The following is a 17,717-nucleotide window of genomic DNA, read 5'->3' as shown; positions in this document are numbered from 1 at the left end:
TTGATAGAATAGTAGACCGACAGGAAATGGGGAGAGAGACGGGGAGTGACATGCGGCAAAGGTCGCCCGGATCGGGAATCAAACCGGCGACGCCGCGGCAACCATGCCTATGTGGCGGTGCCTAAGTGGTATGCCCCTTGGTATGCGCCTTGCCACCGGAAGCCCCTTGGAAACACTTGTCAAGTGTTGTATGTGTTTTTGGTTAAAATCTGCAGCTGAGCCAATCAAACAAAGCTATATGGGAGAATGAACCGGAACAGAAAATAGCTATGCCACTGTCCTTCTGGCAACCTAGCACAGCAGTTATGCACAGAGCCAATTAATGGCCAATTCTCCCTATTTTGAACCAGAATCCTTCTAGTTCTGTTCTGTGAGGAAGTGTGCATGTGACATAACCCTTCCCAACAACGCAATCTGTCTTGAGAACATGCTATAAAAAGTGCTGGACATCTCTGCCAGGCTACCTGCATACATACGAACACGTCATACATAATATAGGTCACCCATGACGCGTTTTAGTCGAGACACAGAAGGCGTTGGGATGCGATATGTCAGGTTTTCATGTTCCCCCAACAGAAACATAGGATTCAGGTTAAAACATGGGTGAAGTCATCCTATAAACGGTCCTTCTATTTAACAGGTGTGTTCCTTCAAAATGCATAGGTGTGTGTGTGACACGCTGTGTCCGTCTATGTATGGCTCTGGTCAAAAAGGTCAAACAAGGCCATGGAAAGGTTATAAGGTCATGGGTCATCATGATAAGGTCATAATACTGGGTCAGGTCAATGCATGTGTCCCCAGGACTTTGACTTTCCTTTTCAAGTTTAAAAAAAGATTCACACACACGCGCAAACACACATAAATACCCTCCAGTGTTTCACATAATTTCACAATAAACCCCCCCTTCACACACGCACGCACGCACACACGCACACACACACACACACACACACACACACACACACACACACACACACACACACACACACACACACACACACACACACACACACACACACACACATGTCCTACTGCCTGTAGAATGAATATATATAAAATGAATATAATAATAACCAGTAATAACAACAGAGTAGATGATGGAGGTATGAATTAAGTGATTGATGGTTGTCCGCATGATGTCACAGATCACAGACATGGCCATATAAGGAAGTTATATATTGCTATAACAATATTGTCCGTTTTGAACTTCAGTGTCCTGCCTGAAAACAACCAATATAATTCTTTTTTTTACTTTATTGACAGCCATGTTCAGAGGCTTTAAAGGAGTAGTTCACCCCCAAAATGACTTTTTTCCTATTGATTACTCACGCCATGGAGACTTTAGTTCAATAATATTTCTTTGTATTTGTCGCATTCCTAAGACAAAAATGATTGAATGAAAAATGATTTTAGTAAATTTACCCCCATTGATTCCGGATGGGGACCCAAATACTTTTGGGTCCCCATCCGGAATCAATGGGGGTACATTTATTGTATTAAATTTTTTGTCTTAGGAATGCGACAAAAATGCAACAATATTATTGAACTCAAGTCTCCATGGCGTGAGTAATCAATAGGGGGAAAAAAAGTCATTTTGGGGGTGAACTACTCCTTTAACATAGGAGAAACAATTCAAACTTGTGTTTTTGGGGCAGGGCTGTTGACAAATCTATTTGTTTCATTTGTGATTAATCTGTAATGAATAAAATCACATTTAAATATATTTTTCTAAATCACTATTAATTGTGAATTTAATACTAGAAAGAAACCAATTACGGGAACACCACGTTGTTGCTAAACTCCAGTGTAAACTGTAAACAGATGCTGATGTCTGTGTAAAAAAACTATGCTCAAAGTGTAATATCTCACCTGCTCAAACAGGCTTTCTGTCTTAGCTCAGCAGTAGAAATTTAAGCTCTTGCATAGCAGACCCGGGTTTGAATCCCGGTTGGGACATACAGTACATCTTATGGATTCCAGTGGCTTTAGCACTCAGGATGTGACAGTGTAGTCTTGTGCAGGTCACTGAAGGGCCATGTCTCTGTTCTGTGAGATTTTCTTCATTGATTGTTTTTTTTTTAAACTACGGGTTTCCTCTTTTTCACCACAGACACACAACAACACACAGACAGACACACATACACACACAGAGACAGACAGACACACATACACACACAAGACAGACATAATATATACAAGATTTACAATATGAGTGTCCCCCTTCACCTGCAGATAGGGGGAGAGGCAATGACATAGCAGTTTGGTTTGGAACATGTCCATCCACTCAGTCAAGGTAGAAACTTGAGGGCAAGGTCCTGGGACGTGGTTCGGAACTCCCTAGAAGCAAGAAACTAGGAGCTTGGAATGCAACGCGTCCTTCAGTTCATTTCTATTAAGAGATGCACCCTTAGGAAGTAAGGATATTTGAGGGTACAGGGTAGGAGTTGGAACATTCCAGGAATTGATTGTGTCCTTCAGTGAGGACTTCAACTTGCTGTTGAAGGTAAGAGGACAAGAAATAGAATGGGTCCTCGGTGTAAGTTTATGTGGCATAAGATAGTCAAGGAGGAAATGCTTTAAATTGAACGTATGTTTTTAAATGTGGCAGGCAGAGAATGTAGGATGGTAGGATTTAGGATGTTTAGTGGAATTTGTCCCTAGCTTGAATAGGCACAACAATGGGAAATGTTCTCCAGAAATAGGATGTGTCCTGCTGCTGTCCAGTGTGACGCTACCATGAAAATACCCTGACCTAGAAGGTAAGTGGTAGGGAATTTGCGATGAAATGGCACGTGTCCTTAGACCAATGGAAGCTGGTCATTCCCTTCCCACGGCAGAGGAAACATTTATCCACACTTCAGTGTCAAGAGGGCTTCAAAAGAGCCCAGGAGGTAAAATGGGACATGTCCCATTAAAAATGTTTTAAAGAGGAGTGCCGCTAGTAGTAGAAGTAGAACACATCTAGGGAAACTCCAGTGAATGTCTCTTAAACCAGATGCAAGGGTTCTTTTTTAGTGGAATAAATGGAACCCATAAAACAAGGTGGACAGGCCTAGAAGGACAAATGGAATATACCCAAGCTGACCTTTTGTACAAGGTCCAAAGAAGTCCATAAGGGAATAAATTGAAGGGTCCATAAGGGAATAAATGGAATGTGCCCGTGACCAGAAGCGGGACCAGTCCTTTTTAGGGCGTTTATCAGGGTTAGGATTAGATCTGGCATCCAAGAAATGCTTAGATAACCTTAGACCAGTGGTTCTCAAAGTGGGGTCCGGGGACCCTCACAAATGGACCCTTACAGGTCTGTAACTGTGAGAGTGAACGAATGGAACCGAATGGACCCGCAAGGGTGCATTCGGTTCCATTCGTACACTCTCAGAGTCATAGGGGTCATTGAAATGTACGGTCAAGCTCAGGTTAAGCATTGGGGGTCCAGAGTTCAAGGTTAGACCAGTGGTGAGGGCAGTGGTTTGGTTTGCAGCACTGGAGACTGGTACTCAGGTGGCTGCTCGTCTTCACTGACCAGTCCGGGAAACTGGTGATCAGGTTCTTCGTCGTCTGTGAATAGTACCGGAGAGTGGCGTCCAGGTGGCTGTTCATCGTCTGTGACCAGTGCTGGAGAGTGGCGTTCAGGTTCATTATCTGTGACCAGTGCTGGAGAGTGGCGTTCACGTGGCTGTTCATCATCTGTGATCAGTACTGGATAGTGGCGTAACTGTTGTTCAGGTTCGTTATCTGTGTCCAGTGCTAGATAGTGGCGTGCAGGTGCGTCATCCGTGGTCAGTACTGGATAGTGGCGTTCAGGTGCGTCATCCGTGGTCAGTACTGGATAGTGGTGTTCAGGTTCATCATCCGTGGTCAGTGCTGGATAGTGGCGTTCAGGTTCGTCATCCGTGGTCAGTACTGGATAGTGGTGTTCAGGTTCGTCGTCTGCGATCAGTCCAGGAGACTGGTGTTCGGGTGGCTGCTCGTCATCTGTACTGGTCACAGTGGTGCTTTCTGCTGGGCTCTCATCCTGGACCAAGAAAGTAACGGAACGTTAATAACCATACCACACAACGTAATGTGTGTTCCTTCAACACTTCAGTGATTATTGTATCTTTGTACTGGAAGTGTCTTCTCTCAGTGAGCTGTCAAGGATGTCCACGATCACAACACCAGAGGTAGCTCCACAAATCATGTTCAACCCCGATTTAACACTATAAAAGGCTCTAATTCATACTCCAGCTATACCACCAACATGTGGAAAGCCCTCCGCGGGCCTTAAAAGAGTGCAAATCCCTAGCCTCCTTCAGAAACGGTCTGAAAAGTCACCTTCAGACGGCTGCTACTATTGACTTGTAAATAGACTAAGCCCCCATCTATGGTTTTTATCGCCCAGTTTTTTATTATCTTCTTTTCTGCTTTTATAATTGATGTTATCCTATGCAAAGTACTCTGTTCTATCCGTCTGTCTTTCAATGTTATGAGATATATAAAGTGGTTCCTGTGTAAATAAGCCGTAAAGCTTACTACGATCTCCTTTTAGTTGACCTTGTACCAGTGATTTGCGCTGTCATGAAACTGTACTCTTTTCTATTGCAAACTGCTAATAAACTCTTCAATCAATCAAAGCTAACAGTTTATGTGTGGACTCTGGAGTCATAGTGCCATCTACTGGCAACTTCTGTGTACTACTGCTGACATTTGCTGCCCAGATGTGATCTTGTGAATCTTCCCACTTTAACTGGGATGCCTCAGGGTGATGTGTGTGGATCCAGGACAGCAAAGTATCCCATAATGCATTTTACACCAACCACTGGCAACGGTGGAGGAGAACACTCCCATTTTGTTTTTGGAAATACTATTGTTGTTCCACAGAAAGCAAATTTCTTCTTCTTTTTCTGAGCTGAGAATTTGGTTGTGGAGATATGAGCTCCAGCTGTTGTGAGTGAAACTGGTCTCATGAACGTCAGAGAATGTTCTCCTCAAGTTAACCCGACAAGAACATTCTTCACAAGGACGTTAGACCGTTCTTTATGTTCTTGGCATTGTGAAAAGGCCTTTGAATACATACTAGTTCAGCAGTGTCCTATTTCAGAATCATATTATATAATGTGATTGGATAGTGTGGAAGCCCTATTGTATACTTGATGAATAGCCGTTCTGAAAGCTCACAACGCGTTGTATCGTGATGATTTGATTAATTATTAATGATCAAAATCAGTAAGTAACTAATAAGTAAAGCTGTCAAATAACTGTAGTGGGTAAAACATACAATATTTGCCGCTGAGATGTAGTGGAGTAAAAATATAAAGTATCAAGAAATGGAAAAACTTTAAAGTGAAAATACCTTGAAATTGTACCTCGAATTTGACCTTATGGAGAGAGCGGAACAAGCCTTTTGTATGGCCCATTCAGGTGTGTGTGTGTGTGTGTGTGTGTGTGTGTGTGTGTGTGTGTGTGTGTGTGTGTGTGTGTGTGTGTGTGTGTGTGTCTGTGTGTGTCTGTGTGTGAGCGTGCGTGCGTGCATTCTTACCGTCACCCATTCATGTGACAGAACCTCCTCAGCAGTGAAACGTGCATCCACGTTCACCTGCAGCATCTGACCAATCAGCATCTGAGGAGCAGGTCAGGGGTTAGTTGTAATGGTAGCTTGCTTCTAGAAGTTGCTCCAGTAGTTTGACATAATGCCTAAAGTAGGTCTGAGTCAGAGAGATGGCTGCATGACAAAAGATACTTCTCTTAGAGGTAATACGGTTACAAATCCACAGGAACCCTGCCACCCGGCCGTCACTCATACTGGTTTTAAACAACAAGTCCAGAATATTCCTGTGAAACTAAGTCTCAGTAGAGCACAAACTTATAATCCATACATTTTATATCTTCGCTGTCGGGTGTAAACCTCATATCTCCTGCTATTGCTGCTATTGGTCACCCTTTTACGTCTGTGGGTTTTACATGATTTTACAGTACCAATTTGACTAAATTGAATAACTCAACTGGATCCATCAGAACACAGGGACAGAGGTCAGTTGTGTACTGGGGCAGGGCTAAGGCTCAAAAGGTCAGGTTGTATGTACCTTGGCTGGCAGGCTGATGGTGTCCCAGTCAGGAGAAGGAAACTCCAACTTGCCTCTGAGGATCTGATCAAACAACTCCTCCTGGACATTATTCTCACTGAGGACATTAGAGGATGTATGTTAGTTAGTCAAGCATTTTAGAAGCTTTTAAAACATTTTACAACATTCTAGAATGATATAGAACATTGTAGAGATGTGTAGAACATTGATTTTATCTTTGAGTGATGTCTGACCTTCTGAATGGAGGGAAGCCACACAGCAGGATGTAGGTGATGATTCCTGCAGCCCAGATGTCTACCTTCAAGCCGTACCTGTAAACACAAACACGCATGCATACAAGCACGCATGCACAGTATTATTATTAATATCCTAAACATTAGCATCTCCCACCCCACTCATGTGTGTACTGGTTCTGTTTCACAAAGATTTTACTGGCACTAGACAGCACAATACTGAGACACACGACATCACTGTGTGTACTGTGCTGTACTGGTACCTGTAGAATCATTGTAAAATGGAACGGAAAGTACTGAGTGATGTTTTGTGTCTCAGTAGTTAGCTGATACCAGTACAGTCATTGTCTGCAGTTCCAATTTCTGTTATTGTAATATAATAACTATTGAAGCACAATTGGTAGACACTTTGGTGGAGATTCGGGTTGTGTACAGTAGTTGCCTTGCCGTGAAGTAATTTCACTAGAGTGAGAGACAGCCACCAGCGCAACACCAGAAGGAGCTCCACTGATCTTGTACCCCCTAAATTTGGCACAAACAAGGGGATGAATGCATTGTATATTCTATTCGTTATACCGAAATGTGGAACGCCCTAACACCAGCCATCAGACTTTGTGACACCCTCATTCAAAACCACACAAAGAGAGCAAATTGCAACAGGACCTATATAAGTCTTCTAGCTTGCCACCAGAGAGTGCTGTCAGCAAGTTGTACGTTACATCATGGAAAAGTAACTACACAACCCAAACCTCTAATAAACGTGTCATTGCGCTTTACCAATCAAGGCTCAAGTTGTTTTTTATTTTTACATCTTGTATACAGGTACATACAAGTAATTAATTTTTCTCTTCAGACATTGTAGCAGCATTACTAATAGTTATATAAGACAAACAATGATAACAATGCACAAACTAAATATAATAGCAGCAGTATACGAATGCTGTCAGTAGAGGGCAATGTCACTCCACACAAACTGTTAGCTCACTTGGGAGAAGACACTTTTTACACACTTTCTATAGCCTATTGCAGGGGTCTTCAACACCCCTGCAATAGGGACTGGGTCCTCAGAGTTACTACAGGGGGTCCTCCAAATCTTTGTGTGAAAGAAACTTTTTTTGTTATTTTTTTATATTAACCACTTGAACCCTAGTGTCCTTATTCTGATAAATGTAGCCAAAAATAGCAGATCTACAAGCTCACAACGGCCCGTGCTGCGAGGCGTTGAGGGCTTGTAGATCGGCTATTTTCGGCAAAGATGTTTGGTGTAGAGGGGAAAAAGAGGGCAGTACAGAGTGAAATGTCAAGTTATGTATTGACGATTCAAGTGGTTAAATATGTATCTGAAAACACAAATTGACATGAATCCAAAATACACTGATTGTGCTGTCAAACAATGAAACTATATGGAATCACTGAAAAGGCTGTGGGGGTCCCTGCTTCATCTCTCTCTCAACTAAGGGGTCCTTGGCCTGAAAACGTTGAAGACCCCTGGCCTATTTATAAGTATTAAACATGGATACTGTATATCTATACATACATTTTATAGACCATTGTGTCTCTATTATTCACTCTCCTTGAGGCGGTTCCAAATAGACCCTTATGGGTCTGTAACTCTGAGGTGCAAATGGACACCGTTATGGGGGTACTTGAAATTAAATGGTTTGAGAACCACTCTTTCAGAGTACTCTACTTACACTGTACCTGTAATAACTGCTGTGCTGCCTCTGGTGACTGCATTTCCCAGAATAAAGTTCTTTCTGTATATTAAAGGTCTATATATATCTAAGAAAAAAAGGTTGCGTGTCAACATTGGGTTTTCTCAGTGGAATGCTACACCCAAAATCCAGTATACTGTACATATCCAAAACAGGAATTTTAAAGATCCCCACAAGGTAGCACATCCCACATTTCAAATCAGTGGAGAACCCACATTCTCAAGTACTCACATTTCCATATATCTTATTGGCACACACCACACCAAAACGAACACTTGCGCGTTTCGGCTGATGAAGGCTCTTAGTCAAAACGTGTCCATCTGCAGTATACCAGTCTCTCCAATTTCTGTCTCTCTCCTTGTCTATCATTCTGTCTTTCTATAACATTATCTACCCTTATCTCAGTTTCTCTCTCTGACTCCCTTTCCCTCTCTCACTCTCCACGCATGCACACATGCACAGACACACAGTAGAGCTGTCACGATTATGACATTTTACATGACGATTAATTGTCGCTCAAATAATTGCGATTAACGGTTTAATTGTGTTTCTGTTGTTGAAAATGACATTTCTGTTTGGCTGGTAGATATGATATGATACATAACCTAAATATACAAAGAAATTACTGACATATTTGACAACTTTATACTTAAAAAAGAACATTGATAGTGGAAATAGCCGATCTACAAGCTCACAACGCGTCGCTATTTCCACTATTTTTGAATCTTTTTTTTAAATATATGAAACTTTTTCAACACGGAAACGATTATGACGATTCTGAAAAATAATCGCAATTATGTCAAATAATTATTAAATAATATTAGACGATTATGTAATAATTGTGACAGCCCTAACACACAGACAAACTCACCCAGTCTCTGCTATGATCTCAGGTGCTACATAAGTAGGAGTTCCACAGACGGTGTAGAGAGGACCTTCAACGACGGTGGCCAGACCAAAGTCTCCCAGCTTCAATGACTTGGTACTGTCTGGATACTCGCACACCTGTTAACACACAGCACAACAAAGTGAACACATACATGTATTAAACACACACCTAAAACACAACACACGAAACACACTGGTGCTGATGTCTTGAGGCCACGTTTAGTCATTAACGGTCTCTAGAGAAAACGGCGAAGTTTCGCTGCATCTCCTCCGTTTTTGCTGTTCACATGGAGACGCGAGGCGGAGCATACTTCAAAGATCTCAACTCTGGAAGGTTGGATTCACTTTGTTGCATTTTCAATCCCCTAAAACGCTGTTGTCGTCTAAACAGACGGCACATCTGACATTTTAGTTGCCGTTTACTATAGAAAACGGCCTCGTCTAAACTGCACTTGAGAGAGAGAGAGAGTGCATGTGTCTACTGTCTACCCGCTATTAGGACGTTGTCGTTTGACCACAGTATGTATGCATTAGCCTAGAGAAAAAACGCACGCCGTCTAAGCGCATAGGAAGATTTGAATAATGTTGGTCGAGACGAACTTCATCCAAATTTTTCTGCGTGCGCTCAGCGTGAAATTGGGCGTTTTTTTTGCCGTATCGCGCTAGACGGGCTGCACGCAATTCTCCTTTGGAAATGAATGGGACAACACACAACACACACGCAAAACACGAGCCCAGTGTGAATGAGCCTTTAGAAATGCGTAGACTGCTATATCTGTTTTAAATGCTGACCCTGCAGTTCTCCTGCCGAGCAGATTCTGGTAAAAATGATTGCATAATGATTAATAAATAATACATAATTAATGAGGAAAATATTAATTTGGGTGTCTCTTATTCCCATTCTATAAAGTCCAAATCCACCAGCTTTCTAGTTTCTCTGCTGTCATGTCCGTCTACACCAGGAGAGGCTCATTCACTTTTTCTCTGCCATTTTAAACATAGCTGTAGTAAGCAGCTGCCAAATTGTCCTTACCTTTTAACGTGGGCACGCGCACGCATCGTGCACAATCTGTGCGCGACTCATCTAGTAGACGTGTAGACTCGGTGACAAGCTTTCGAATACAAAAATCAAACCTCGTTCGAAGTGGAGCGGTGAATTTAAGCAGTTCCAGGTCTATGTTTTAGATTCTATGTGTTCTAGATATCTGAATTCTGTGTCTTAGATCTATATAACGCAGTATGTTGCAGTATCCCATCAGCCTCCATGCATCCGGGCGGAGGGGAACTCAATTCGATAGGTACCGAAATGTTGTGTAACTGCTGTGCACACGTGTGTGTGTGTGTGTGTGTGTGTGTGTGTGTGTGTGTGTGTGTGTGTGTGTGTGTGTGTGTGTGTGTGTGTGTGTGTGTGTTGTTTGTGTGTGTGTGTGTATTAGAGCTGGGATACCCGACCGAAATCCGACGGGACCCGACAAGCCCGACGGGCTCGGGCTCGGGTCGGACGCATTTTCACAATTAATTGTCGGACGTCGATTCGGGTCGGACATAATTTTGATTCATAGAAAATAAAGTGTAAAACGATACAACTAACGTCTCTGACAAGCGGAGCACACACTGGACGCGAACGGCTGCGCAGCGTCGCGTCGCGGTATCGACGCACATGAAGTGCTGCACGGTAACCCCAACTGGATGCGGCGCGCTGCCACACAGCACATCCATTTCCCCGGTGGGGAGAACCATGGGAGAACATGTTCAACGCGCGGCAACGCTGGAAAAATAGAACAGTGGCGTATCGGCGCGGCAGGCGAGGCGCCAGAGCCGCGACTGCGCGCGTCTGACGCCGCCGGTGTGGGTCAGTTCATTGAAAATAATGGGGCCGTATGTTTTGACGCGGCGCCTCCGCGCCGCCTCCGCGTCCAGTGTGTGTTCCCCCACACGTCTCTGTGTGTGCTATTTCCTTGTCTTTCTGGTGCACTGCACGTGGCTACGCTCAGTGCGTTGTCTTGACAACCATGCACACATGTTCATGGGGAAAAGGAAGTGGGAGACGGAGTGTCATATGTGACAGAGAACAAACAAACAAACAAACAGATACACGAGAAGAAAAAGCGAATGAGTGAGAGATAATGTTGCCGCCAGCCGAGATAAAAGTTAACTTGTCTACGGTAAAGTTTAAAGCAATTGAAAACGAAAGAGGGAAATCAGCGCCGCGGTATGGACGCATTTCAACGTAGTTGTCAACGCAGACATAATTAAAAAGTCCGATGTTGAATGTAGCCTTAGCCTAAAACCCATAAACCATAATGGTTGGATTAATAATAGTTTTTGATTAAGAAAGACGGCCAACTGGCCGTGGACTGGCCGTTTGTGGACGCTGGATATTAAAAGCAGATGTCAGATTCGTCTATGCTGGTAAGACTGAATACATTTTGATATTGATTGAACATGTGGAAAAGGTTTGTGTGTGAATACTTTATTAACAGTTTGTAAAAGAGGATTTTAAGTGTGTGACTGCAGCGAGTCACTGACTGCAGTCAGACAAGAGTCACCAGACGCACAAGTAGGCTACGTTAGATTATTAAATAATAGGCTATAGCCTATTATTTAATAATCTAACGTAGCCTACTTGTGTAATTATTTAAAACACTTTCACAAGCCACAATGTGGCTTAATATTATTAAGGGTAACAAACAGGCACGCTGCATGCACTCACTGCACATTATAACACGTTTGCTAGTGAGTGTAAATCAGTGGCTTCCTCAAAGAAAAAGAAACGAGGCGAAAAAGCGTTGAAAACATAAGGTTCGGGCCTCGGCTCGGGTCGGACGCTTTTTCATGATTAATGCTCGGACGTCGACTCGGGTCGGACAGAAAACTGTCGGACACAGGTTCGGGTCGGACAGAAAAAATGGGCCCGATCCCAGCTGTGTATGTGTGTGTGGGTGGTAAAATCGCGCATGTGCAGATCCTCTTCAAACTTGACTGGACAGACTCGTACTAGTGAGGACAGACACACTCGTACTAGTGAGGACAGACACACATTACTGCCTATAGCGGAGCTGCTGTGTTACACACACCGCTCCAAAAACCCCATTGAAAAAGACATATCCGTTGCCACGCTGTATCTCTGCTTATCAGCCAGTGTTTACATGAAAAAGCATTGAAAAAAGCCAACTGTGCGCTATGGTAACACGTGGACACGTTCGCGCACAAAACGCACAATATGTGCGGGGATCATAATCCAGGCGTGTAGAGACTGGATCAAAGTTTCCAAACGCAAGAATCCGATTGAAAAACGAGCGTTCCATCGCCCAGTAGCTTCCACTTCTGTTACACAGTAAACCAATGGAGGCGGGACTATGGCCCAGGCTCAGACTGGATACGGAAAGCTGGATCCGGTCCAGACCGGAAATGACCGGATACAGTTAGGGGGGCGGGCCTAAAGAGCCAGAATCAGCGAAAATCTGCGCTAATACTTTTAATCCTTTCATAATGATTAAAGCTAATTAAACTTTGCGGGCTCTACGGGCATGGCAGCGCGGTACAGCGGGAAATCTACGGTCTCTGCGGGGATCGCGAGGTATGAGTTAAGGCAGTGTGTAATGCCCAGGAGGCACAGCAGCGTAACCTCATTGATTATTTAACTCTACATCCCCGCCGCCAGGATCGAACATGATCTAACGTTAATTAATGTTCTGTGTTCTTCTACTCATCCCAACGTTTGGCTAGCACACACACACAGGTTCATAGCCTACAGAGATTTTGTGTGGAGTACAAAGCAGCCATCCTCCCACCATCGAGATCTTATGTAAGACACACCTTTACGCCCTGGCTTTTAATTCCATTTGAGTGTTTTGTGTGGTTTTCGTTTGGTTTATTGTTTCACTGTCTATCGCGGCTGCGTCCTTTTTGTCAGTGATGTGTCTTCTGCGGTTTTTAGTTTTCTTATTCCTTATTGCACTGCATGTTTGTTGTAGTTCTCTGTATTTTAGCCTTATAGTGTATTTAGCCTTGATTCTCTGTAGAGCACTTTGTAAACTTTGTTTTTAAAATGTGCTACTGTATATAAATAAAGTGGATTGGATTGGATTGGATAAATCCCTAATCCAAAGCTCCATCAGAGCTTTTCCCACAGGTGATCATCATAAAAAATATTTTCAGGTTGGGGATCAAAATTTACATCTGCTTAATTTCCTCCTCTTTCATCCCTAAACAAGCTCAGTGAGATTTAAATATGTTTGTCAGGTGCGTCCAATTGGTTTGCAAATGAAGAGTGGGATGAGTTTCACTACTGTGGTCGGGAAAGCAGTAATGCTCGAAAATAGATGATTCCATGTAATTTGGGCCCTACACTGTATGAAATTATTAATAACTCATGTCCATGCAGGTGCAAATTGGTGCATCTCTAAAACAGTGGTTCTTCAATTTTGCTACTAACTACACAGTATATAAAATACATTTTTGTTTTAGCAGTGTTTACCAGTAGATTCTCTGGCTTGATGTCTCTGTGTACTATCTTCATGCGGTGCAGGTACTTGACGGCTCCTGCCAGGTTGTACACCATGGCACTGGCATCTCGCTCTGTGTACTTAGTGGAGGAGGTGATGGCATCGAACAGATCTCCACCCTACAGAGAGATAGAGAGAAGGAAGAGAGAGAGAAGGAAGAGAGAGAGAGAGAGAGAGAGAGAGAGAGGGAGGGAGAGACTTATGAAATAAAATGACTTCTGTAAAATGTTTTAATTGAATATATATTCATGTATCTTTTTAAGTGTATATCTACATTTTCTGTGTATCCTCTCCATCATGTACCATCTCGAAAAATAAATAAAAACATTCATAACTTTGTACCTAAACTTAATTATTCTGTTTGTTTGGCTTTGTTTTTTATTCCTCACAACTGCTTTTTGTGAAATAGTAACAAAATACCTTTTCAGCCATGCTTAAATTGGTCTAAGTAAATCTCATACTGTTCAAAGAGGATCAAAGTAAACTGATCTAAATCTAATTACTAATCTAATCTAAATAAAATAATCTCTAACCTAACCATTTATACCTAAACTTTTGGTAGGGTTAAAATGGCTGTCTTTAGACATAAGGTCAGAGGTGCTCCATGACTAGTAACAGATGTTTAAACTAGACCAGTAGTTCTCAAAGTCGGGTCCAGGGACCCTCAAGTTTCCTTGAGGACTGTAACTGGACAAATAGAACCACACACTGTTTGGAACCACACGCTGTTTGGAACCACTGAACTAGACATGATGGTACCTGAACCAGAGGAGTGGGTTTAAACTAGACATTATAACATTTGTAGCTTGCATGTCATGTTCCTTATGCTTCACTGATTTGACAGAGTTTGCCCACGAGGGGGCGCTTCGAAACATGTTTGGCACACAGAGGTGGAAGGCGAGAGACACCACAGAATAAGGGAGCCCCAAATGCAGATTACTCTTATGCTATCAGTGTTTGGAGAAAGTTTAATAAAGCTGTACTGAACTGTACTGATGGCACAGTACCTTGACCAGATGAGTGGGCTTAAACTAGACATGATGACAACTTGACCAGGGTTTAAACTAGACATGATGGAACGTTGACTCACTCTCCACGCTGAAGCCACTTGATGCTGTCTATCACAGTGCCCTGCGGTTTATCACTGAGGATGGTTATCTTACCCATCATTGCATGTTATATGAAAAAGTGGGTTGGCCTTCTCTCGCAGTTCGTAGAGAGCAACATTGTATTTATTTATTTATAAGGCCTTGTGTGGTAAGCTTCCTTTAAACCTATCCTCGCTTTTAGTCACTGGAAATTCAACATGTGCACAGGCACACATTAGATTTACCTGCCCATGTATGAACAGTGAGCAAGGAAAGACTGCCTTCATGTATTATGCCCCACACAAATGGTACTGTATATACATCAGGGCTCACTGAAACTGGTTCAATTTGTTTCAATAGAGACATTTAAAGTGCTTCTTGAGGGCACACTAAATAGTGACCTGTACCTGCTTCGTGTAACATCTATATTTTTGCATCTGTAACGTTGTACTGTGATTTGATTGCTTATTGTTTATTGTGTTGTGTTACTTTTCATTGCTTGTATTGTGTTTTATATGCTGTGATCAGGGCGTCCTTGAAAAAGAGAGCTTGCTCTCAATGGGCTCCCCTGAATAAATAAAGGAAAAAGACAAAGAGACCAACTGAGAGAGTTTAACCCATTTAGAACGGGTACACATTTTGTGTATCATTATTTTATGCTTTAACTATTGAAAAATAGCAGATATACAAGCTCACAGCGCGGCACCGAGTGCCGCGCTGCGAGCTCGTAGATCTGCTATTTTTGAAAAGTCGTGAACATTAGAATTTTGACGCGATTCTATAAGTGTCTTTTGAATCCTTCTAATTCTAGGCCTAAAGCCAGACATGAATGATGGTACCTTGACCAGCTCCATGACCAGGAACAGCTGAGTGGGCGTGTCATCCACCTCGATGAGCTGAATGATGCTGGGATGTCTGACCCGCCGCAACACGGCTACCTCGTTCTCTATTAGATGCTCCTGTTACACAACACACACACAGGAATATAGATTAATTCTAAGAACTGAATGCTTAGAGGACAGTGTGTACTGTGTACCCCAACAGTGATAGATCTAGTAATAATATTGTAAGTAGAAGAGATAACAGTATTAGTTGCAGTAACACTAGTAGTAATAGCAACAGTGGTAGCAATGTTACAGTGAATTTTGAAAATCCCTGTCAGGTTAAAGTATTTGCAAATTCCTGAATAGTATAGATAGTAGTATATACAGTAGATAGTAGTAGAGATAGTAGTACAGGTAGTAGTAGTAGTAGTTGTGTACCTTTCCACAGCAGCGAGCTTTGTCTATGATCTTCAGAGCGTACTCATGACCTGTCGACCTGTCAATCAAAAACATTGAACACACATGAAACCTTCAGGTGTGTTTGCGTGTGTGTGTGTATATGTTTTGTGTGTGTGTGTGTGTGTGTGTGTGTGTGTGTGTGCGTGTGTGTGTGTGTGTGTGTGTGTGTGTGTGTGTGTGTAAATACTGTACCTCTCTACGCACTCCTTGACCACAGCAAAGTTTCCATCTCCGATGACCTTGCCAACCTTGTACTTGTCATTGATAGTTGAGGACGACACACACCTGTTACCGTTTACTGGAGAGACACACACACACACACACACACACACACACACACAATACAGTGTTACAGACCGTTGTATGACAGACATTGCATGATTCACGGTGTAAAATACAGATACAGTACCAAGGATGGGACCAGGGCAGGAATTTCGGGGAGGCCATGAAGGACATGGCCGTTGTTGCCCCTCAGTTTGGCCTTGTGCCCCTCCAAAAATAATAATAATAATAATAATAAAACTTTATTTGTATAGCACCTTTCATGACATGAAATGCAGCTCAAAGTGCTTTACAGAGCATAAAATGAAGCACACGTGCTTAACAGAGAAAAAGTAAAATAGAAATAAAAAATACATAAAAAAGAGATAAGTAAAATGATTACAATAAAGCAAGAAAAAATAAAAGCATAGAACATTGAAGAACAATTTCAGAGCCGTGCGGACGTCAATAGCAGCATAGGGATTAAAAAATTTAGCTAAAAGCAAGAGTAAAGAAATAGGTCTTGAGCTGTGCTTTAAAGCTATCCACCGAGGCTGCCTGTCTTAGGTGTAGTGGTAGTTTATTCCAAGCTGTCGGTCCATAGAAGCAGAAAGCTGCTTCACCATATTTTTTATATGTCATTGTTGGCACCTCAAGTAGGTCTGCACTAGAGGACCTGAGTGGGCGGGTTGGAACATATCTATGCAGGCAGTTATAGAGGTACGAAGGTGCCAGACCATTTAGAGCTTTATAAACAAGTAAAAGAATTTTAAAATCAATCCTAAAAACAACCGGGAGCCAGTGTAGCGACGCTAAAACTGGAGTAATATGTTCTCTTATCTTAGTTTTTGTTAAAACTCTGGCTGCTGCATTTTGAACAAGTTGTAATCTGTCAGTTGTTTTCTTTGGCAGACCAGAGAGAAGTGCGTTGCAGTAATCAAGCCGAGAGAAAACAAAAGCGTGGATCAGCGTTTTTGCATCGTTCAGCGACAGATAGGCTCTAATTCGCGCAATATTTCTAAGGTGAAAGAAGGCAATCTTCGTGACATGATTAATGTGTGTATTAAAATTTAATTCAGCATCAATGATCACCCCCAGGTTCTTAACAGAGGTGTTATTTTCTTTAGCCAGGTTACCAAGTCTATTTATTATTGATTCTCTCTGGGCAGTAGAACCTATTATGAGAACTTCTGTCTTGTCCTCATTTAGCTTGAGAAAGTTCTCACTCATCCAGCATTTTATGCTGGACACGCACGTCAGCAATGGGTCTAGAGCACAGGGGTCGTCCGTAGCCACCGAAAGGTACAACTGGGTGTCATCAGCATAGAAATGGAAATTCACACCGTGAGCGGAAATAAGTTCTCCCAGCGGCAGTATATAGAGGGAGAATAATAAAGGACCAAGAATCGAGCCCTGTGGAATACCAGAGCAGATGTTGTGTTTGTTTGACTCGAAGTCAGCTAGATTAACAGAGTAGCTTCTGCCTGTCAGATAAGAGCAAAACCAGGACAGAGCTGTACCTGACAGTCCTACCCAGTGTTCGAGACGTTGTATTAGAATTGTATGGTCAATTGTGTCAAAAGCCGCCGATTGGTCCAGCAGTAGGAGAACGGACACATCTTTGTTATCAGCAGCCACCCTAAGATCATTAATAACTTTTAAAAGTGCAGTTTCTGTGC

General features: G+C 42.5%; 1 protein-coding gene across 1 annotated transcript in view; it reads right to left on the bottom strand.

The window, feature by feature from the left end:
- Positions 1-3,445: 3,445 nt before the first annotated feature.
- Positions 3,446-17,717, bottom strand: part of LOC308297987 (serine/threonine-protein kinase DCLK2-like) — a gene marked incomplete at both ends in the record, with an annotated part of 30,744 nt that continues 16,472 nt past the window's right edge. The window contains 9 exons of the mRNA XM_080741551.1: positions 3,446-4,015; positions 5,519-5,599; positions 6,063-6,159; positions 6,296-6,373; positions 8,882-9,015; positions 13,379-13,525; positions 15,334-15,453; positions 15,757-15,814; positions 15,970-16,075. Of these exons, the coding sequence (XP_080597677.1) occupies positions 3,446-4,015; positions 5,519-5,599; positions 6,063-6,159; positions 6,296-6,373; positions 8,882-9,015; positions 13,379-13,525; positions 15,334-15,453; positions 15,757-15,814; positions 15,970-16,075 (1,391 nt within the window). The remainder of the gene's footprint in view (positions 4,016-5,518; positions 5,600-6,062; positions 6,160-6,295; positions 6,374-8,881; positions 9,016-13,378; positions 13,526-15,333; positions 15,454-15,756; positions 15,815-15,969; positions 16,076-17,717) is intronic.

Source organism: Nannobrachium achirus (assembly GCF_963921795.1).
Source record: "Nannobrachium achirus genome assembly, chromosome: 14".
In the NCBI taxonomy this organism is placed as follows: domain Eukaryota; kingdom Metazoa; phylum Chordata; class Actinopteri; order Myctophiformes; family Myctophidae; genus Nannobrachium; species Nannobrachium achirus.
This window is presented reverse-complemented; position numbering and strand designations above follow the sequence as displayed.